The 23,286-nt window shown below is 43.9% G+C and overlaps 1 protein-coding gene and 1 pseudogene across 3 annotated transcripts; one reads left to right on the top strand and one right to left on the bottom strand.

Moving 5' to 3' along the window:
* Positions 1 to 1,392: 1,392 nt before the first annotated feature.
* LOC112266080 (probable G-protein coupled receptor 179) lies at positions 1,393 to 22,941 on the top strand. 3 transcript variants are annotated; one of them, XM_042302916.1, is made up of 13 exons: positions 1,393 to 1,706; positions 1,935 to 2,122; positions 2,273 to 3,375; positions 4,285 to 4,393; positions 9,685 to 9,769; positions 10,074 to 10,300; positions 12,063 to 12,131; positions 13,088 to 13,197; positions 13,421 to 13,659; positions 14,014 to 14,152; positions 14,711 to 14,813; positions 16,310 to 16,459; positions 16,887 to 22,941. In XM_042302916.1, exons 3-13 carry the CDS (start codon positions 2,444 to 2,446, stop codon positions 21,480 to 21,482), a joined length of 6,759 nt encoding a protein of 2,252 aa, XP_042158850.1. In that variant the 5' UTR covers positions 1,393 to 1,706; positions 1,935 to 2,122; positions 2,273 to 2,443; the 3' UTR covers positions 21,483 to 22,941. The 3 variants fall into 3 exon arrangements, with proteins under 3 accessions (XP_042158850.1, XP_042158855.1, XP_042158848.1); XM_042302921.1 differs by having other exon boundaries at positions 1,393 to 2,122; positions 2,276 to 3,375; XM_042302914.1 differs by having other exon boundaries at positions 1,393 to 2,122.
* LOC112265223 overlaps positions 22,853 to 23,286 on the bottom strand; it is a 10,361-nt pseudogene continuing 9,927 nt past the window's right edge.

The raw sequence follows: 23,286 nt of genomic DNA, 5'->3' as shown, positions 1-23,286 counted from the left end.
GACCATAGTGGAATGGATGGAAAAGACATTTCATTCTTGATGAGTGCTAGCTAGTATGTAAACACATACATTTAAGTCAATGAGATGGTGCAGAGTAATGCATTATCATGATCACAGATAATGTTTAATTCAAAAGCTGCTCAGACAGGTAATGTTGGACAGGGTTGGCAACACAAGGGGCTGAAAATGCACATATGCTCAACTATAAAATTGATTGCTTATCTAGGGTCATTTTAAACAGTGTTCTGATTGTGAGATTTGCATTGCCATTAAGTCCTGAATGTGAGATTTAAATGGATGTATACATAAACACAGACTATGCACTGATCATTAGGTATCTTAGCATTTACAAGCAGGCTTAATTCTGTATTACTATGAACAAACTCCCAACTACATACAGTAAAAGCACAGGCACATTTGAACACACAGAAACACACAGATTATACACACAGAAACACACAGATTATACACATTTCTATACACACACACACGCACACGCACACGCACACACACATGCCATATGCACGGACCCACACCAACAAATACGTTGATAAAGTCTGCACATACATTCATACAACTGCAATCAATGTACTGTGACATACACACGCACACGCACACACACACACACACGCACACACGCACACGCACGCACACATCTGTGCAGCCTCATTGTCTTTCCCACACCACTGCAGCACCTCCCCTGCTCTGCAGTCCTGGGTGGGGGTAGGGGGCCCACAGGAATGGATGAAAATTCTCAGAACCCCGTTGCCATGGCACCAAAACAAGGATTTGCCTGCATCACCCAGAGCCTGCTCCATCACTGCGATATGGGATGGGGTGGGAGGTGTCTCTGTCTCTCTCTCTCTCTCTCTCTCTCTCTCTCTCTCTCTCTCTCTATCACACTCACTCCCTCTCACACACACAAACACTCCCCCTCTCTCTCTCCTTCTCTCCCAACCTCCCTTCTTCCATCATTCTAAGTGATGATGAATACTGAATCGTGTGATAAGGGAGATTCCCATTTTATAGCCAAACATAACGACACTCAATATGAATCTATCTCCACCTGTTCACTAAATAGACACGGGCAATCTATTTGTCAACACACATCATACAGCTGAAAGCATCATCATATCTATAGAATCCCTGGCTTCCCTTACAGTGTGTGTCACTGTGTACATATTCCATGATGATCAAAGAGCAGCCTGGTCCCTCATCCACTCTCCTGGCTGACCCCGCTGGAATGCCAGGGGTTAATCCATCGAGCGCACGATTCTGATGGATCCCCAAATACAGGCGGATTAACCCTCATCCTGCATCCTCCTCTCTCCTTTTTGCGCTGCAGACACACACACACACACTAAAACACACACACTAAAACACACATAGACACACACAGACATACACGGCCGTCCCTGCCACCAACAGATGTGCACTCTCATCACTCCACGGGCACAACAGTTACATTAGCATCTCCAGCAGCATACTGAGGGGGAATCACAGAAAGAGAGAGAAGGAGGGGCAGAGAGAGAGAGGGGAGGTAGAGGTTGAGGAGCAGGGGTAATCACCGTCAATCAGAGAGAGAGAGAGAGAGAGAGAGAGAGAGAAAGAGAGTGGACAGTGAGCGCGAGAGATGATTTACAGAGGAGCTGTGGAGCGAGAAAAAATGTAACAGGCAGATAGAAGGAGGAGCGCAGAAGAGAGACGTAGGAAAGCTGCTCTTTTTCTTTCCCCTTCTACACGCTACTATACCTGCTTTCTCACTCTCCTCTCACCTTGCCTCAGACCTTCAATTGTGGGCTGTTCCCTTCCTCCCTCTTTGCCTCCTCCTATCGTACACGCTAGCGCATGCTTTGGGCTGGGAGTGTGGCGCAACTCTCTCTCTCTAATCTCGGGTGGTTTTGTCTCTCGTTGCTCTGCTGCTGCTCTCACAGGGGACTCGTCGCCGGGAAACGGGAATACAAACATGGGAGTGACAGGCAGATTGACTGCGGACATGCTGGGAATGGTAGTGGGATTGAGTGGGAACGCCACTGGATTTCCCCAACAATTCCCTCTCCCTCCCACCGACATGCAGGATTAACCAGGAACACCAGTTGGATTCCCCCAATTCCCATCGGAGGTAGAGTATGATTTTTATCCGTGTGTGTGTGTGTGTGTGTGTGTGTGTGTGTGTGTGTGAGGAGAGTGGGAATATGGGGCACAAATGAACACGGTGTCTTGTGTGTCTGAGACAGTGCTACAGATGATTGACTCGCCCTTGTCGTTACAGCAGACACCTGCTGGACCACCTCTGCTTGTATGACTACAACTGGGGAGAAGAGACGTAAAGAGAGATGAGAGAAGAGGCTTATGAGGCTATCCAAGCCTAGGCCAAAATGTGACATTTATTTGAGGATTTTGAAAAAGGTCAAAACTAGAGATTATAAAATAGTATTAGTATATGGCCCCCCCAACTAGAGTGGATTTGAGAATGGGCCCTGTTTGGCTCCTCCTGTTGCTGCTCACACCCCTCCTTTCAGCACAGGTTAGCATAGTTTCTGAATTGGGGACTACAGCCGAGTCAGAGGACCCAACGGCGTCTGTTGTGAGCACTACAGGGGAGCCGGGCACTCCCTACAGCCCCGATCCCTCAGGGTCGGTCACGATCCCCTCGGAAGCCCCAAAGGAGGACTGGACGCCGGCAGAGGTCTTTCTCTACAGCGGGGACTACTCCGTCTTGGGGATAGTGGAGTGCGACCGGGCATACAGTCTCACGGGCCAGAATGGCCCCCTGCCGCGAGGGTTCTATGGCTCCCTCCGACCGTCCATGGATGCCCTGGCCAACACGGCCAACTTCCTCAACATGATCTTCCAGGCCAGCGACCTGCGGGAGAGCAGTGTGCGGGAGGACATCGAATGGTACCACGCCATGGTGCGCGCCCTTCTGGAGGCCGACCCCCTCATCCGGCAGGCCCTCCTCACCTTTGATGCCGACCCAGCCTCCACCACCCCCCAGCTTGTGCTCCGCGCCTCCCGGAACCCTGCCCCCCCCAGGTACCAGAACATCCTCCTCCAGGACCTCTCTAGCCAATGGGAAAGTCTGCACCTCCCGGCCCCCGCACCCGACGACACCTGGTTCAGCAGTTTCAAGTTTCCCGCCACCTCCAACCAGCCCACCTCGACACTATCTAAAAGAGTCCTCCTCAATGACCTCAGCACCCTGGACACGCCCAAATGGGGGCGGGGTGATAGCTACGTGACCAATCGCAGCGGGGTGCGCTGGGCCAATGGGCCATTCCTAGAGTGTGAGGACGGCCGCTTCCTGCCGGGCTGGCTGCTCACCCTATCCACTTCCTTCTACGGCCTGAAGCCCGACCTCAGCCCTGAGTTTAGGTCAGTCAGGGCCCTGGCTGCGTCTAAAATGGCACTCTATTGCTTATAAAGGTTTTGACAAAGTGTCACCCTATTCCCTATATAGTGCACTACTTTTGACCAGGGCGAGTTGGGCGAGGGCCCTGGTCATAAGTAGCACACGACATAGGGAATAGGGTGCCATTTGGACAAACCCATGTCTCTCTCTGTGTCTCATACTAATGACATAATTGATGTAGATAGGTTAAGTACCATCATCAAGGCATATGATGGCCCCAACCCACTACTCCTGCCCCCAGTAGGCTATAATTCACGTTTAGTGCCTGGCTCTCAAAATATCTGGCCCCAGTAGTAGCAGTAGCAGGTGTAGTAGCAGTAGTAGCAGTAGCAGCAGCAGTAGTAGTAGTAGTAGCAACAGCAGTAGTAGTAGCAGTAGTAGCAGCAGTAGTAGCAGCAGTAGCAGTAGTAGTAGCAGCAGTAGTAGTAGTAGCAGCAGCAGTAGTAGTAGTAGCAGCAGCAGTAGCAGTAGTAGCAGCAGCAGCAGTAGTAGCAGCAGCAGAAGCAGTAGTAGTAGCAGCAGCAGCAGTAGTAGTGTAGTAGAAACCAGAGAGCCACACTGGAGATACTTTGATAAGCATTTGAAATAGCAGATATGATTGAATTACCCATTGCTGGAAACCATCTGACATTTCAAAGTAAGTCACTTTTAAAGGCCAAAGAAGTTTATCGAGAGAAAATGTCAAGCTTCAGGCGATATTGTTGAATATGGATGATTCAATTATAATAATAATATATTTGTTCCCATAAAAGGTCCTGTTGTTTATGTTGCTATTTGCTATTTGTTTGTGTCCAGTTAGTTTCCAGGATATTCTCTTTTACTGAAATGGATGTTTCTCTTTGTGTGTGTGTGTGCGTGCGCACTTGTGCCAGGGGTGTAATCCGTGTGGATGTAAACGTACAGGGCCTTGATGTGAACCAGTGTGACACGGGGGACGCTTGGTTTGCCAACACACACCAGTGCAACCGCACCACCATGGAGGTAAAGATCTTCTCAAAACATTTAAGACCTGGAAAAATAGTAATTGAACTCCAAATTGTTGTTGAAGAGTTACAGAACCCCTTATCTCTGACCAAGGCTTAGATTCAATCAGATCAAGCGTTAACCGGTGATACTGTTGGAGCTGTCAAATCGGTCAGCAGCTGCTTTTGATCATTGTCACGAATCCACACCCATCCCACTCGCATTACACTGGGTGTTGACCAGAGGCAATGCCTCCTCTTGACAATCCTTTGCTCCAACACTTCACTTTGCTTGAAATTTGTATAAAGTAGAGCATTTTTGTACTGCTCTGCTAGCAGGGTTCTCGCGGCTCACCTTCTCACAATCCCCCGCACATTTCTCTGCATGCCCTCGTTGAAAATTAATGGGAACACAACTTCTCCTTGTTGGTTAAACCCCCAACGAGAAAGTGTAGGCTACATATACACAATGACGCTCAAATTGAAAATCATTCAACGAAATAATGAGGATTTCTATCACCCTAACCGAGGTGTAGATCTCACATTCCAGTTTTGGAACTTGTAAACAAGGCTGCATTGGAATTATCTTAATGCAACTCCATGCACTCAATGGCAACGTCTGCTTTAGATATAATGCCAGGAGCCACTTGTGGATTTGACCGCTCTAATGCACTTCCACTTCCGACAATGCCAAAACAACAGCGGATGTCTGCTAAAGCGGATCTGATTGAATAGAGCCCTACATCTCCTAGGACCAAACCTTGAGTGGGCTACTCTGTCACAAGAGACTGCAAAATCTCTAACTGACTAAGCTCAACTCCACGAATAACATTGGAGTTGAGGGTACTGGAGCTCCGACGCCACATAAAATGTTTATTTTATTCAAAACTACTGATTAAATCACCCAAAGAATAGCCCGCAATTACACTAAAATCTGTAGTTTTTGACACGACTACAATACGCCAAGCCCTAACCTATACACTTTTGTAAGTCACCATATAGGCACCATTTAAGTAGTAGTAGTGGGTATTGTTACATCATATGATGCATATAAATACACTCATCAACCCTAACCGCTTTAAATAGGTTTACTCTCTCTCTCCATTTCCTCCTTTACCTTCACCCCCCAATTTATTCCCCTTCTCTTGTTTGATCATCATCTGTCCTTTCTGACACAATCCTCTCCCTCTCATCCCGCCCTTCTGTGAAAAGATAGCTGTGCTGGGTGGCGGAGGGATGAGCTGCAGGATTAAGAGGATAAGCCAGCCATGAATGACATCCTTCCCCCAATCCCCATGCACCCATCACTCATCTGACAGACAGAAACAACACAGGAGCACAACCATATCCCAATCTCATCAGCATCATCCCCTCTCTAGTCTCATCCTGTCCCCTCATGGAACATCCAGAGACAGGTCAGAGGTGGAACAAGAGAGAGATTGATTTCCAGGTAGAATGGGATGTTATATTAGATATTATTTAATTTCCTACAAAAGGAGTTAATTGATTAATATCTAATTGTGGGCTAAGGCCTCTTTAAAAAGGGGAAAAGATGGCTTGTATGCTGAAACCAATTTAAAAAAAAAATGTAAATGTATTTAAACTATATGATATATCTACACTGAAATCAAGTGATTTGATACCTTCATCCGATTTTTTCAAAAGGCAACAGATGTGTCTTTCACTTTCACTTGTGTGTGTGTTACATACAAATTACTCACCAACTCAATTTTAAATCCATGTAACAGTCAACTAAACAAAATTTAAAAAACACCTCTCTCAATCAAAATGACATAATGCAATACAAATAAATCACACAATGAACCACATTAGATAGACACTAAGTAAGTGAGTCTAGCCGTAGAGCAAATACGCCTCTGGAGTGAGCTTGATATGTACATCATGAGGCTTTAAAGTGCAGGTCCATGCTAGGTTTACCAACCGGCTGACTTTTAATGATTTACCATGTACGCCATCTCCATTTGAGAGAATTAAATTGCCTTCATGTCTGCGTTCAATTGAATCCACCGCACATACAAATATTTAACCCTTTAAATAGGAACGAGAATACCCCGCCCACCTGAGGATCTGTATTTTTCAGGCATCTATTTCTTGTGTTTGAGGGATGCAAAATCCACGTCAATTAAATTCCGCTAGATTGATAGCTTTCATTTTGATCCTCCGACTCTTTCATACTCTTGCTTGTGCCTGTCGTTTTTTCCGTTTACGTTACGAACGTGGAAATGTTTGTTATGACCTGTCAAACACACCGCGGTAATGGCTGCAATGGGCTACATTGTCTTTCTGTTGAATCTATACGAAAGCTAAAGCGTCGTCAGGGATTTAACACAACGTCTCGACGCGTACATCAGAAAAATGAGAAGAAAGATGACCTTATTTCGATGGTGTTCATTTTTGTGGAATTTTAAAAAGTAATAATTTAATAGACGTAGGGAACTGGTCTGTCTACCCAATATAAAGGGTCAAAACTGGCGGAGGAATAAAAATAGCATAAATAGGAAAGTATACCAGTTTCATTTGAGGACCAGGATGTTGACAACTGTGCCATACAGATTGCAAAATAGTTGGGAATAGATTTTTGATGCACCGATTCCATGGTACAGGGTGTATGAGTTGATATATAAAACAACGCAAGATTCAAGATTTCGTGCTTTTCAGCTAAAGTTATTATATAGAATTCTTGCCACTAACAAAACGTTTAATATTTTGGGCATAAAATCATCGAAGCTCTGCAGATTTTGTTGTGAGGATACAGAATCAATAGACCATTTATTTTGGTATTGCCCTCAGGTAGCCTGTTTCTGGTCAGCCTGTTTCTGGTCTAAGGTTCAGGAATGGCTGAAAATGCATAGCATGGATCTAAAATTGACCCTATAAATAGTACTGTTAGGAGATCTGGAGTGACCGTGTCAGTCAATTACTAATATACTAATACTCTTAGTAAAAGTATTTATCTTCAACTCACAATCTGTGGATTCTATTCGATTATATAGATTGAAAATGTACTTTAAACATCACAGCATAGTTGAAAGATATGTTGTGTAGAAATCCGAAGAGGGTGGTCAGCAGAGATAGATGGGATGGGCTGAGGGAAGCTGAGGGTTGTTAGGTGGAATTGGAGACAACTGGGTGTGGAGTTGTTGTGTGGGAGATAAAAGTAAAACAATTTTTTTAACATGATGAAAAGTATGTTTGAATGACACTGAGGGGCAGTGTTTTTACAACTAATGCCGGTTTGCCTGAGGCTGACGCCGTGCAGGTGTTTGTACACATGCATATACACACACTCTCATTCAAATAAATGCATACAAGAACACACACATACATGTAATAGTGCCAGACATGCACACAAACATATACAGTTGGCATTGTAGTTATGATCTTTGTTGTCTTTGATGTCCTTTGTCAATTTCTTTGTTCTTTTTGTGTATTTTTATTTATTTATTTGCATTGTTTGCTGTTTTCTTCTGTCTTTTTCTTTTTTCTCTTCAGTTCATTCTCTTGGTTGTGATGCATTGGGGGATTCTTGGGGGCGGGGAATGGAATGAATTGTATTTTTATTCTTTGGGGGACTGTGGGAAGGGTTTCGAATGGTTGAGGGACAGCTATTGGGGGATCTTGGAGGGTTCGGGTTCACGTTTTTTGGCCTGGTGGTAGATCTGTCAACGTGCCCTTGAGCAGGGCATTGACCCTGGATGCTTCTGTGTGTCGCTCTGAATGGGATGTTGGATGACTGGTATGATGTAGTTGTTGAGCGGCTTCACTGAAAATATATTTTATGTTTCGGATATTCAATAAAAACACTTTAAAATTAAAATAAAATAAAAAAATGCATACAAAAACACTATTTTTGTAAATATATTTTAATACTGTTGAAATGTTTACAAATTAGATGCACTGAAGTGAAACCAACTTCAGAAAATGAAGACTTGAATTATAGTGATATGTCTGATCTCGCAAACAATGTAAATTATGTTTAGATACTGTAGGTGTAATCTAGAGACAAGCGTGTTGATTTTTAATGTGAAGGTATCCTGCTATTGACACACTTGTTGAATTATGCAAGAGAACGTGACAACAACAGTAAAAAATGAGGCGGTCTAGACAGTGCAGGTAGGGTTGACCGAGCAAGTGTCTGGTGGTTGCGGCCCTGTTCCTCCTCTTTGTGTTAATTTACGCATATATACAAATACGTCTGGTGTATTTATGCAAATGAGGTACATATCATTTAAAAAATACCTGATACAATAAGTAAATGTATATGAGTGCATTCTAAGAAGAAAAAAAAGTGAAATTTGACAATAAATTGAATATCTGCATTCCCACCAAAATCCCTGAACTCCATTCATTATTTGTCCGTGCCAGTAAAATGTTTTTATTTATGTGCTATAACTCAATATCTCATGGATTATAAAAATTCTAAAAGTTTGGAGTATCTTCATCCATTGTCCAACTGATGCATTTATTAGAATAGTTAAAAAAAAACTTTTAACAATTTTGATGACCGTTGCTATTTTAAGCATGCAATTAGGTCTGTCACTACCTGATGTGGGAGTGCACGTGTACTTGAGTGTGGGCGTGTGTGTGTTACGTGCATGCGTGTTTGTGTGTGTGTGTGCATATGGGATTTCACTGGTATAAAAGGGATAATGCTCTTGGTAGCGAAGCATTACATATCCATTTAGGTTTTAACTTAGATTAACACGGAGGCGAGAGGCGAGCGTCCAAATGGCTGTTTCCTTGACTAAATGCTGCTGTGCTGGGAACCATCATGGTGGAGAAACTAACACCAGGCTGGCTGAGAGAACATATGGAACACACTCCGTCTCCATTAACTCAAGAACGGCCAAGCATGTCAGTCCAATCAGGCATAGGCAATACAGTCACCTAACTAATAATTCATACCAACAAAGCCCTTTTTACCATAACAAGAGAACATTGTGTTTTTGGCCATTTTTACCCAGAAATGCTGGTATTACAGCAGCAGCAGAGATGATGCCTTGGTTGCATTGGTTTTTCTGACATCCACAGCTGTTTACAGCTGGAAACTTTGCAATGGATGCAGATATGCCAACGAAAAAGTATTGCTTGCATTTAATTAAATAGTTTTTTTATTCCCTATTCATCCTTGGTAATCATGTATGTAGACTCCGTCTAGCCAATCAGGTTTCAGCCAATTAGAGACATTGATTGATCAAAACTCAAACTACTAGCCTCAGGGGATATTTACACCCCTGTCCTTGTACTGTGATGTGAACTCTAACCCCCACTGCTTTTACTACCCTCCAGTGTCAGCCAATCACAGGCCAGGGATTCAGATTGGGCCAGTACTGCTGTCGCTGCAGAGAGGGATACTACAGCCCCCCAATGGACGGTAAAGAAGATACACAGGTTTCATCCCAAATGGCACCCTATTCCCTTTATAGTGCACTACTTTTGACCAGGGCCCACAGGCTAGTGCACCATGTAGGGAATTAGGGTGCCATTTGGGATGCATACACAATCAAGAACATTTCTATTCAATATTTGTCTAAGAACTTTACTTCATATAAGACCCTGGTCAAGGTGATGTAATCTTTTGACTTGTATGCCAAAAACAGCTCTAAGACAATACTCAAGATTTATTGTCGTCACTGTCCAGCTGTCTTTGTTTCTATCCCCATGCATGTCTAATACAGAAGGTGGTGCTCTGAACGGCAGCGGTGGGGAGGGGGGTGGCGTGTGTTACCCGGCCCTGCCCATCTGTCTCCCCTGTTGGCCGGGCTGCAAGCATTGCGAGGACGGCACCCCCTGTTGGGTAGAGGAGGACTGGTTCCTCAGAGCTGGGGTGCTGGCCGTCCAGGGCTTCTTCATGCTGCTGGTGTTCATCAGCATGCTGGTGGCCTACCAGTTCAGACGCAGCAGGGTGAGTGAGTTCTAGTGAGTGAGAGGGTCATATTCATTAGGGTACACTGTAGCAAAATGTATAGCAATGGAAAATTTGTGTTTCTTGTTGGACAAGTTAAGGTAGTCCCTCCCTGTTGCAGTATGTTTACTTCCATGTGGTGCCTAATGAATACACCTCTGGAGTAACTCCTCTAACAGTTACGGTTAATGGTAGAGTCATATGATTCTAGATCTGTGGTTAAGGGCAACTTCTACAACAAGCCATCATTGATGGTTAACTGCGGTTTCATCATGAAGTTCTCGCTAATCTTCAAGTTTCAAAGTTTATTCGCAGTGCTACTTTAATCTATACTTACAAGGAAATTGATATCAAGCTCTGTTAAAAGTAACAATTAAGTTGTTCCCTCATTCTTTTGAAACACTGTAAGTGCTAGAATATTGCTTCCTTGTATATAGCATATGCTGAAACTCTGCTCTGTGGCTCTATCACAGGTAATCTAGTCATCTTGACGACTTCTGTCATTACTCATCATAGTCGTTGTCACTCTAGATAAGAAATATGGAAATACCTAACTCTGGGCTCTGTGCTTGAATTTAAAAAGCATCTCAAAGTAGGAGTGCTGATCTAGGATCAAGTCCTCCCTGTCCATATAATATTATTCACTATGACCTATGAGACCAAACTGATCCTGTATCAGCACTACTCTAAGACTCCTGAATATGAGCCCTGAGTGTCAACATGAATTGAATATCTTAAGCCATGTTCTATGTGACAGCTTATGAATTAATACATTTATCCGATATCAGATGTATGCATACAGTATGGCCAACATACAGGTAACTGACAAAATAAAGAAAACTCCAACATAAGTTGTCTTTAATAGGGCGTTGGGCCACCACGAGCCGCCAGAACAGCTTCCATCCACCTTGGTATAGATTCTACAAGTGTCTGGAACCCTATTGGAGGGATGCGACACCATTCTTCCGTGAGAAATTCCATAATTTGGTGTTTTGTTGATGGAAAACGCTGTCTCAGGCGCCACTCCATAATCTCCCATAAGTGTTCAATTGGGTGGAGATCTGGTGACTGAGACACACACACGCTTTAAACCCCCTATACTCCTTTGAGACCCCTCTTTCAAAGTCACTGAGATCTCTTCCAGCCATGGCTGCCAAATTAATGGCCAACTGGGCATGTTTATACAAGCATGATGGAAATGGCAGTTTTAATTGCTTAATTAACTCAGAAACCACACCTGTGTGGAAGAACCTGCTTTCAAATACTTTGTACCTCTCCTTTGCTCAAGTGTTTCCTTTATTTTGGCAGTTACCTGTATATCTTCATGTGTCATCGCATTACAGCAGGGGCATTAGTATAATTGTACCTCCCCCTGGCCATTCTTCCTCTACAAGATAGTGCTCCATGGATCTAGTCTCTGCATACATCAACACATCTAGAGTTAAATGGTTAAACACGGAGCAGCGATGGTCCACAGAGACATCAGAAATCAAAGCACATCATACTGAACCAATCATGTTTCCTCAATTCCTCTCTCTCCCCCTCCCTTCACTTTCCATCTCCCCTTCCACCTCTCTCTCCCTCATCCACCCTTTCCCTCATCACCCGCATCCTTCTCTCCATCGACCTCTACCTTCCGTCTTCTCTGCCCTCCCTCACCCCTTCCCTCCCCCTCACCTTCCCTCTCTCCCGCATCCATCCCTCCTCTCTTCCCTCCCTCCATCTCACCTCTCCCCCTTCTCTCTGTCTATCTCACCTATAGAGAATCCGGGCATCAGGTCTCCTGCTGTTAGAGACCATCCTGTTTGGCTCTCTGCTCCTGTACTTCCCGGTGAGTGAAAGAGTATATGAGCGAGTGAGGGGAGGGAGGGGAAGGTTGCATCCCAAATGGCACCCGTATAGACCCTAGTCAAAAGTAGTGCACTATATAGGGAATAGGGTGCCATCTGGGACGCAACCGATGTATTCGTTGCATTACTCAATGGCCGGCGGTAGATTATCGATCACTTGTGTGATTCATTATCTCAATGAAGTAGTCGTTGCAAGACTCACTCATACATGTATCTAGCCTGAATCACTGATCAAAGTATCCCGTTCAAGCCAATGGTAAGTGATGGGGGCATGCCCTTGTAAGTCATGGATCATATTACTTCGCTCGCTAGAACACAAGGTTGAGTTACATATGTGCGATATACACATATTAATGTGTTCCCTTCCTCCGTTCAAATCGGAGGAGCTTTGCTGTATTCCTACTTCACTACGGTATCACAGATGCACTAAAGAAACACCTATGGGGGATTCGGATGCTAAAAGGCAGATACAAAGGTGAAATTCCTTTCAGTCTGCTGTAGCTGTGGCGCATTGGCCCAGACAAAAGGGCAACTGAGGGACAGACTCTCTCATCTCTGTAGGGCATCACCTGGGGTGGTCACACACCGCCCCCTTTAGCCCTCCAGCCATTTGATCTACTGTTGCCGCGGTCACCGACCTAGAGCACACATACAATTCCACTCATGTACACAAACAGTCATGTACACTGCTCATTTCAGTATACGTTCTGTACTGTTGTATACAGTTGTGATTACTAAGTGCATCGTGTGTCTCCCCTCGAGGTAGGTAGAAATGTTCAATTTGAACACATTATAATCAATTATGCTTCTGTATGATTTTGTATCCACAAAGCCTGTTGCCTATTGTAACTACAAAGACAAGGTAAACTAAGCTCATAGGGAGTGATTTCGCGTGATAGAACATCTGCTCATACCTCTCTCTATCTGTCCCCCTGAGGTTTTCATCCTGTACTTCAAGCCCAGCACCTTCCGATGCATCCTGCTTCGCTGGGTGCGACTTTTGGGCTTTGCCATCGTCTATGGAACGGTAACACTGAAGATATATAGGTCTGTACTACTGCACTCTCTCACTACTACATTTCACGTATCGTCAGTATCACCTCATGTGTATCCCCTTGTTATAGTCAGGTCTAACAATATGTTGTGAGATCTTTCACTGGACTCAGATCAGTTTGTATGCTGTAATGTAATTCAAAATGTGTCAAAAAGTGTCTGTATATGTATCTCTCTGTGGAATGAGTAACATTAAGTCAACTTCCCACACATACAGGGTTCTCAAGGTGTTCCTGTCGCGCACAGCCCAGAGAGTGCCCTACATGTCCAGCATACACCTGCTGAGGTTGCTGGGAGTTATGGTTGTGACCGTCAGCTGGTTCTTGTGTGCGTGGACCGCGGGCGTTCTACAGAACCGTGACCGTAACGTTCCGTTACTGATCATATCGACCACGTCGGATGGTCAGGGCTTCAGCCTCTGTGACCTGGACCGCTGGGACTACATGATGGCCGTGGGTGAGTGGATAACACTAATTGAAAAAGAGGGTTGTTTGTGTTTTCCAGGTGATACAGAGAAAAAAAATCTATATTGAAAAGAGAAACTCCAGCACACGAGCATTCTTGTGTCGACCTCTTGACCAAAACCAAAAATCCAGTAAATGCTACTGTTATGGATTTGGCTTTTTCTGACTGGTTTCAAATAAAAGAACACTGAGCTACAAATCACATTCCTGATTGAGGTCAGGGGTAAAAATCTATTTACAAACGTGATTTTGAGCTCAAAAACCCAGATAAAAACAACATTACTGCCTGACGCTATTTGTGTATGATAAGAAAATAAACGTTATGTCTGTCTATTTTTTGTCTCAGCCGAGCTGATGTTTCTGTGCTGGGGCAGTTTACTGTGCAGTGCTGTGAAGCCAGTGCCCTCAGCCTTCCACGAGCCTCGCTACATAGGTATCGCCATACACAACGAGCTGCTGCTATCCTCCATGTTCCACCTGCTACGGTAACCAGCGTACATGATACTCGGCTCTAAACAGAGGCAGTAAACCGGGATAACGAATATTATTTATAGTATATAAGCCTACACTAGATGACTGACAGGGGGCACTGTTTTGAAGCCACCGCACCTCCATCTCAGCACTCCCCAACCATTGTGATAAATATTATTATTCATGTCTACATGTTTTTTTTATACAATACGTTTATTTTATTACAGACACAATGCATACTTTAAATTATATTATGTGATTGAAAACATTTTTTTTTTTAAAACATGTTCCTTAAAGTATGAATTTTTTAAAGTTACTGTGCCCACTCCAACAAAAAATACCTAAATTCATGTAATTTTGTCTTTGAATCATTTAATTCCTATGGAGGACTGCTTCTTCTGGGGAGTGCCAATATGGTCGACTGGTGGCTTCAAAGCCTCTCATTGGCCAATACATAGCATCAGCAATCCAGGGTTTATATACATCACTGAATAAAACATGCTTATTCACCAGGAGAAATGCATATTGTATAGGGACATAGAACATGTCTTTCTGTTCTATATTTTCCTTAGGTTTGTCATGCCCTCTCTGCATCCTGACTGGATGCTGTTGCTGTTCTTCACCCATACGCATGTCACTATCACTGTGACACTGGCCCTGCTCTTCATACCCAAGGTACACTACCGCTCAAAAGTTTGGGGAAGTCTTAGAAATGTCCTTGTTTTTGAAAGAAAATCACTTTTTTCCCCCATTAAAATAACATCAAATTGATCAGAAATACAGTGTAGACATTAATGTTGTGAATGACTATTGTAGCTGGAAACGGCAGATTTTTTTAATGGAATATCTACATAGGCCCATTATCAGCAACCATCACTCCTGTGTTCCAATGGCACGTTGTGTTAGCTATTCCAAGTTTGTCATTTTAAAAGGCTAATTGATCATTAGAAAACCCTTTTGCAATTATGTTAGCACAGCTGAAAACTGTTGTCCTGATTTAAAGAAGCAATAAAACTGGCCTTTCCACTAGTTGAGTATCTGGAGCATCAGCATTTGTGATTTCAATTACAGGCTCAAAATGGCCAGAAACAAAGAATGTTCTCCTGGAACTCGTTAGTATATTCTTGTTCTGAGAAATGAAGGCTATTCCATGTGAGAAATTGACAAGAAAAGGAAGATCTCGTACAACGCTGTGTATTACTCCCTTCACAGAACCGCGTAAACTGCTCTAAGCAGAATAGAAAGAGGAGTGGGAGGCCTCGGTGCACAACTGAGCAAGAGGACAAGTACATGAGTTTGAGAAACAGATTCCTCATAAGTCCTCAACTGGCAGCTTCATTAAATAGATGGCCAGCATCCTGGAGTCGCCTCTTCACTGTTGACGTTGAAACTGGTGTTTTGCGGGTACTATTTAATGAAGCTGCCAGTTGAGGACTTGTGAGGCATCTGTTTCTCAAACTAGACACTCTAATGTACTTGTCATCTTGCTCAGTTGTGCACCAGGGCCTCCCACTCCTCTTTCTATTCTGCTTAGAGCCAGTTTGCGCTGTAGTGTGAAGGGAGTAGTAGACAGCGTTGTACGAGATCTTCAGTTTCTTGGCAATTTCTCGCATGGAATAGCCTTCATTTCTCAGAACAAGAATATACTAACGAGTTTCAGGTCTTTGTTTCTGGCCATTTTGAGCCTGTAATCGAACCCACAAATGCTGATGCTCCAGATCCTCAACTAGTCTAAAGACCAGTTTTATTGCTTCTTTAATCAGAACAACAGTTTTCAGCTGTGCTAACATAATTGCAAAAGGGTTTTTGAATGATCAATTAGCCTTTTAAAATTATAAACTTGGAATAGCTAACACAACGTGCCATTAGAACAGAGCAGTGATAGTTGCTGATAATGGGCCTCTGTACGCCGATGTGGATATTCCATAAAATAAATCTGCTGTTTCCAGCTACAATAGTAATTTACAACATTAACAATGTATACACTGTATTTCTGATCAATTAGACGTTATTTTAATGGACAAAAAATGTGCTTTTCTTTCAAAAACAAGGATATTTCTAAGTGACCCCAAACTTTTGAACGGTAGTGTACATGGCAATTTTGTTCCACAAGCAATATAGGTATAAATCTGAATCTGACACATAATAACTACTGTGTGTGTGTTCTGTAGTTCCTCCATGTTTCGAGGGCGGGGAGAGAGGAGATTGCAGAGGAGGTTTATGAGGATGAGGTGGAATTGCGGCGATCCGGCTCATACCTCAACAGCAGTTTTACCTCAGCAGTTTGGAGTGACCACAGCTTGGACCCCGATGACATTCGGGTAAAGTCCTTTTCTGCCCTTGACACTTACTAAGTGACCATTTCTATTCAGGCACTGTCTAGGCCAAGAGGGGGAGAAATTATGAATCAAATTTAAACCTTAGTAAAATAAAACTATTATAAACATTGAATTACTGCTATAACCATTTACAGGATCACTTTATTCTAATTTCAAACCAATTCTAATTTTCATTATAGACATAGAAAGCCCTGTGTGTATTTCACAATTTGTGGCCTGGCATAGAACTGACCTGTGTTTTCTCCTCCGCCTGCCCCTTCTCTTCTCCCTAAACTTGCTCTCCTTGTCCTTAACAATAACTCTTCCCCAACTAACTGTTCCCTATGGTTTTTCCCTCTGCTCACTCATACCAATACCCTCCCTAATTCCCTTTATCCGTCCTTCTCTCTTCCTTTTCACCTGAAACCAGGATGAGCTGAAGAAATTGTATGGTCAATTGGAGGTCCACAAGACCAAGAAGATGACAGCAAACAACCCCCACCTGCAGAAGAAGCGCAGCTCTCGGCGCGGGCTGGGCCGGTCCATCATAAAGCGTATCACTGAGATCCCAGAGTCCATGAGCCGACAGTGTAGCCGTGATGGCAAAGAGGTCAACTTGGGCAGCAGGGATGTTACGCACGCCGAGTCCAGTAAGAGAGCACCAGATACTTTTAGCGTAAATTACAAAGATCAATCAGTAAAGCAGCCTTCACCAGTGCTGCGTAAATCTCAAAGTGACTATGACTATGTAACCGATAAAGACCCCTCCTTGCACGACTCCATGTTAAGGGCGACTCTAGCTAAGAGATGCTCACAGCGCTCTGAGACAGACTCGTTGTATATGGCACCATTGGTCTGTAAGTCGGCCAGTGCCCAAAACCTTACAGTCGATAACAATCTCCTGCTTCCTGGACCTACCAAGCTACACAAGTCACTGAGTTTAGCGTCCAGTAAAACCCACAGTCTGGAAGACACCTCTCGGGTAGGCAGAGATACCCAAGGCGAGCAAGGGCAGTCCCAACAGGATGTCACTATCAAGGACCAGACCTCAAGTGCCCTTGTGCAATCCCAGTCCTATGACAAGGCTGAAGTGTGTCCCTGGGAGCTTGCGGAACGCCCTGCCAACAAGAACCAGCCACACGTTACCTTTGCTCCTTCTGAGGAAGAACCAGAGAGCCCAGAGGGTTTATCATCACCAATACTGAAACATATTTGCCCCTGGGACCATTTACCAGTTCCTACCCCAGTAGAAAGTCCTGCTGGGGATTCACAAGGCGGAGAGGCAGAATGTGAGTCGCCGAGACCCCAGGCTCCCATCTCCGCTAGTGTACCTGGGTCCCCAAAGAACATGCGGGTCTTCTCCTTCCGCACTTCGACCCAGAAATGGCTCTCTGTAAAATCTTTCGTAGGATCTGTGGATGCAAGCATCAAGGAAAAAGACAAAAAGGAGACAGCAGGAGATACGGTAAAGAAACTGGACTCAATATCACAAAAAAGCCAGGGGAGTGTAGCCACCATCGCCGTTATCGCAAAATTAAAATTAAAAACTCCAAGCATTTCAAGCGCAGAAGTGAAATCACAAAGTGTTTCAAACTTGGAGAAGAAATATAATGTTTCAAGCATAGACAAAAGGACACAGCAAAAAAGAAGTATGACAACAGTAGATGTGAAACCTGCCCTCGTGAAACAGGCTGCAATCAGACTGTCCTCAAGTGATTCCTCTGAAAGAAGTCCTAGGAGAATAGTGGTTGTACAGTCCACTGTCTATCCTTGGGAGTCAGAGGACATGCAAAAGGACAGTATGTATGAAAACGTGTTCATCTCAAGCAAAAACACTGCACATAGCACAGCTAAGACTCCTTCCACTCACAGAAGGGGTTGCCAAATTAGGCCTGCTCTGAGTGTTGCCCAATCAGATATTTGCCCATGGGATGTTCCTGCTTCCTCCCAGCAAGCCCCACAGAGACAACAAAGCATCATAGCAGACATCTGCCCGTGGGAGGTGGAGGAACTAGAGGAGGATCCAAAGGCGCCTGCACGTGTCAGTGTATGTCCTTGGGAATCAGAAGAAGTATTGAAAAGACAGGAGAGTATCCTGGGAGAAGTATGCCCTTCGGAAGCTAGTGTTTCCGCCATCCCAATTTCCTCAGCGTCCAACCAGTCTGAGAAGAAATCAGAGGGTCTGAACAAGAAACCAACAGACGTATGTCCTTGGGAGACCGATGAAACCCCACAGATTTCTCAAGGCCTAAAACCCCAAGAGAGTGTACGGGTTGATGTCTGCCCTTGGGATGTGGTGGATTCCTTCCCTGAAAAAGTAAAGGTGGCGATTATTTATGAAAATGTTCATCCACAGGAGAACAAGGGATTGCATAAGGCGCCACCAAAATGTCAGGAGACAATACATGCAAATGTCTGTCCATGGGAATCTGAAGAGACCCCAAAATCCCAAGACGGTGTACAGGAGAATGTCTGTCCTTGGGAATCAACGGACACGCCAAGCATTGGGAAGCAAGATGTACAAACAAAAAGCACAGAGCAACCTAAATCTGCCCCTGAAAAACTAAGTGTCCCCATAGCGAAAGCATGTCCATGGGAATTCCCTGACCCACCAAAAGACTTGACAGTACTTTGTCCTTGGGAAAAGGAGGAGAGTCCAATGCCACCCATAGCCATAAAGATCACCAAAGGATCATTTTCCCAGGAGACCACTGTTGCAAAAACCAATATTTGTCCATGGGACATTGGAGACCAAGAAGAGACAGAAGGAAAAGACAGCCCTTGTACAAATGTTTGTCCTTGGGAAACCCAAGGCAGAACTCAAGCTGATCCAAAAAAGACTGACAGCGTTCAAGTAAATATTTGTCCTTGGGAGACTGAGAAACCAGAGCAGCAAGAAAGCACTCCGGCTATTGTCTCCATAGAAACAGGAAAGACTAAAAGACCAGACAGTGCTCTGGCAGATGTTTGTCCTTGGGAAACAGGGGCAACTGATGAGCCAGACAAGACAAAAAGACGAGATGGCACTCAAACGGACATTGGTCCATGGGAAACTGAGGATCCAAAAAAGACAGAGGAGAAAGATGGTGTCAAAGTTGATGTTTGTCCTTGGGAAACTGGAGAGACTGAAAAGACAAATGGACAAGACAGTGCTAAAGCAGATATCTCCAAGGAAACACAAAAAGAGAAAAGACGAGATAGTGTTCGAGTTAATATTTGTCCTTGGGACACTGATGTCCCCGAAGAACCAGAAACGATTAAAAAGCAAGACGGTGTTCGGGCAGATGTTTGTCCATGGGAAACTGGTCCAGCTGAAGAGTCAGAAAAGACTAAAAGCCAGGACAGCATCAAGGCAGGCATTTGTCCATGGGAAACTGGTCCAGCTGAAGAGTCAGAAAAGACTCAAATCCAAGACAGCACCAAGGCAGACATTTGTCCATGGGAAACTGGTCCAGCTGAAGAGTCAGAAAAGACTAAAAGCCAGGACAGCATCAAGACAGACATTTGTCCATGGGAAACTGGTCCAGCTGAAGAGTCAGAAAATACTAAAAGCCAGGACAGCACCAAGGCAGACATTTGTCCATGGGAAACTGGTCCAGCTGAAGAGTCAGAAAATACTAAAAGCCAGGATAGCACCAAAGCAGACATTTGTCCATGGGAAACTGGTCCAGCTGAAGAGTCAGAAAAGACAAAAAGCCAGGACAGCACCAAGGCAGATATTCTTCCATGGGAAACTGGTCCAGCTGAAGAGTCAGAAAAGACTAAAAGCCAGGACAGCATCAAGGCAGACATTTGTCCATGGGAAACTGGTCCAGCTGAAGAGTCAGAAAAGACTCAAATCCAGGACAGCACCAAGGCAGACATTTGTCCATGGGAAACTGGTCCAGCTGAAGAGTCAGAAAATACTAAAAGCCAGGATAGCACCAAGGCAGACATTTGTCCATGGGAAACTGGTCCAGCTGAAGAGTCAGAAAATACTAAAAGCCAGGATAGCACCAAGGCAGACATTTGTCCATGGGGAACTGGTCCAGCTGAAGAGTCAGAAAAGACAAAAAGCCAGGACAGCACCAAGGCAGATATTCTTCCATGGGAAACTGGTCCAGCTGAAGAGTCAGAAAAGACTAAAAGCCAGGACAGCATCAAGGCAGACATTTGTCCATGGGAAACTGGACTAGCTGAAAAGTCAGAAAAGACTAAAAGCCAGGACAGCACTAAGGCAGACATTTGTCCATGGGAAACTGGTCCAGCTGAAGAGTCAGAAAATACTAAAAGCCAGGATAGCACCAAGGCAGACATTTGTCCATGGGAAACTGGTCCAGCTGAAGAGTCAGAAAAGACAAAAAGCCAGGACAGCACCAAGGCAGATATTCTTCCATGGGAAACTGGTCCAGCTGAAGAGTCAGAAAAGACTAAAAGCCAGGACAGCACCAAGGCAGACATTTGTCCATGGGAAACTGGTCCAGCTGAAGAGTCAGAAAAGACTAAAAGCCAGGACAGCACCAAGGCAGACATTTGTCCATGGGAAACTGGTCCAGCTGAAGAGTCAGAAAAGACTAAAAGCCAGGACAGCACCAAGGCAGACATTTGTCCTTGGGAGACCGTGGATCCTATAGAACCAGAGAAGATAAAAAAGCAAAGTGTTCGAGAAGACGTTTGCTCATGGGAAACTGATGAACCAGAAAAGTCTGCAGAGAAAGAGGAAACTATGATTGCCAGTGGCATACAGGACATCACAGAGACCCAGGGTGCACTCTCTATGGAAGAGGGTGACGCTGCAGAACCTGTAGCCGGCAGCACACAGACGGCAGAGGCAGCCAAAGCTAATATGCCCCTGGCTCGGCGTGATGCTATGTGCCCTTGGGAGATGGAAGGGACCAAATCACCATCATCCCCATCATCCATCACAGAACACGACAATAACTCTGATGTTTTTACATGGGAGCCTGAAAACATTCTTGAAGAGGAAGAGGAGGAAGACGATGCCGAGAGTGCTGCTGAAGCCTTCGTCTTCCCATCCGACTTGTAAATGCCAAGACTGTCAATTACTGGCTAGAACATGAATGGTCTCAGTGGGTTGTTGCACCCGATTTACTGACTGGGTCACTGTGCAAAGCTGTCCCATAGCAGGGGTGGTAATGAATCGGACATGACCTTTGCAAACCTGAATGTAGCAAAGGCTCCTGGACTGTCCATCCATAACACTGCTCCACAAGCAATACGCCCCTGGGCCAGGATCTGCAAATGCTCTGCCCACCAGAGGTACATTTACCCTCCCAGGTTCTCAATCAGAGAAAGCTTCTGGATGCAGTCCCTCTTCTTCTTACCACTTTGACCCCTTTTAGAAATGTATATTGTTTTCGGTCTTTCTGTGTTTAAGTGACAATGGGCTCTTCTGTATCACACAGTTAAAACCCCATCGCTGTGAAAGGTTGACAATGTGTTTAAATAACAGCCTGAGCTTGACGAAGCTGGCGATAACTCCTTATAGACACACCTACACCAGACCAGTGCTCCTTCAGGTTAACCTGTAAGCACATCCAGCATTTTTGTAAATCACTGATTACAATGGTGGTGATGCATGTCATTTTGTTGCCTGCTATAAACACATTCCAAACAATTTAAGGACAGCTTTCCCGCTGTAATATAAATCTGTGCTTTTTCAAAGTCAATTGTGTCAATTACAAAGTCGTGGCTACAAGGATATCAAATGTAATGTCAGTAATGTGGATCAACAACATGATCATGTCCCCACAGACACAGAGCTAATATTAATAATACATCTAACTTTAACAGAGAACTTAAATCATACTAATTCAATACTGACTTGTGAAGAACTAGCTATGTATGATCTGTTCTTTTGAATCATTTACAATACCAATTTATTTAGAAGAAGAATAAATACATTAATTCATTTTTTTTTTAAAGTAGATCTACACTTTGAGGAGAATGCAAGACCAAACCTTTTTTCACATTATTTTTTTAAAGCATACAACTCAATTTGGAAACAGTTGCCCTAAAAAGAACTGCACCCCAGTATAGTCCTGCTAAAACTGTACATAAGGCCATTGTCATTGATTTATTCACCATTTCCATGCTTTATTTACCAAATGTATCCATCCATCTTGTCCACATCTCCGCATTCAGTGGAAATTAAAGTTTGTGCGGTGGTGATATCATGTTATTCGCAATGGACTAACTTCATTTTGTGAGCGTTTTTTGAATGGGTGTGCTGTCTTTTTGTTAGGTAGAATGAAACACCATCATTACACAATGCATCCTTTGTGTACGCAAGTTGAAAGTGATTTCTGTTGATTTCAGTTATTTTTGTATGTTTTGCCTATGAAAAGTACAGATTATTCAGATATAAAATGTACATTCACTGAAATCAAAAAGGTATGAAAAAAGAGATGGGACATTTTATTTTTGTATTCTTTAAATTAACATGTAATATATTCACCATTGAAATAAACTATACAATCTGTACAGATCTGGACAATATGGATTATTATTGTTTTAGATGTAACGAACAACAGTGCATTTTTATATAAAAAGGCAGAAAACTAAATGTAGCTTCATGATGTTTTCTTAAAAAAAAATGGAATGTTCATTTTAACAGTTGATTTTGAGTCTGTATTTGTTGGCCCAGAATTACAGCTCCCACCTGTGGTCTATTTGTGCCACTGCACAGCCTTAGGCTTGGGCACTTCATAGTTGAGCCCCTCGAATTCCTCACCTGGCTTGAGCTCCGGGCCAAGGATCATAACAGTCTGAAACGGAGGAAATAAAAGCCAGTGAGCAGAAATTACAACCAGACAAATGGGTGCTCATAT

Source organism: Oncorhynchus tshawytscha, linkage group LG02, assembly GCF_018296145.1.
Source record: "Oncorhynchus tshawytscha isolate Ot180627B linkage group LG02, Otsh_v2.0, whole genome shotgun sequence".
Taxonomy (NCBI): domain Eukaryota; kingdom Metazoa; phylum Chordata; class Actinopteri; order Salmoniformes; family Salmonidae; genus Oncorhynchus; species Oncorhynchus tshawytscha.
Note: the sequence above shows the minus strand (reverse complement) of the source record. Positions and strands in the feature narration are given on the sequence as shown.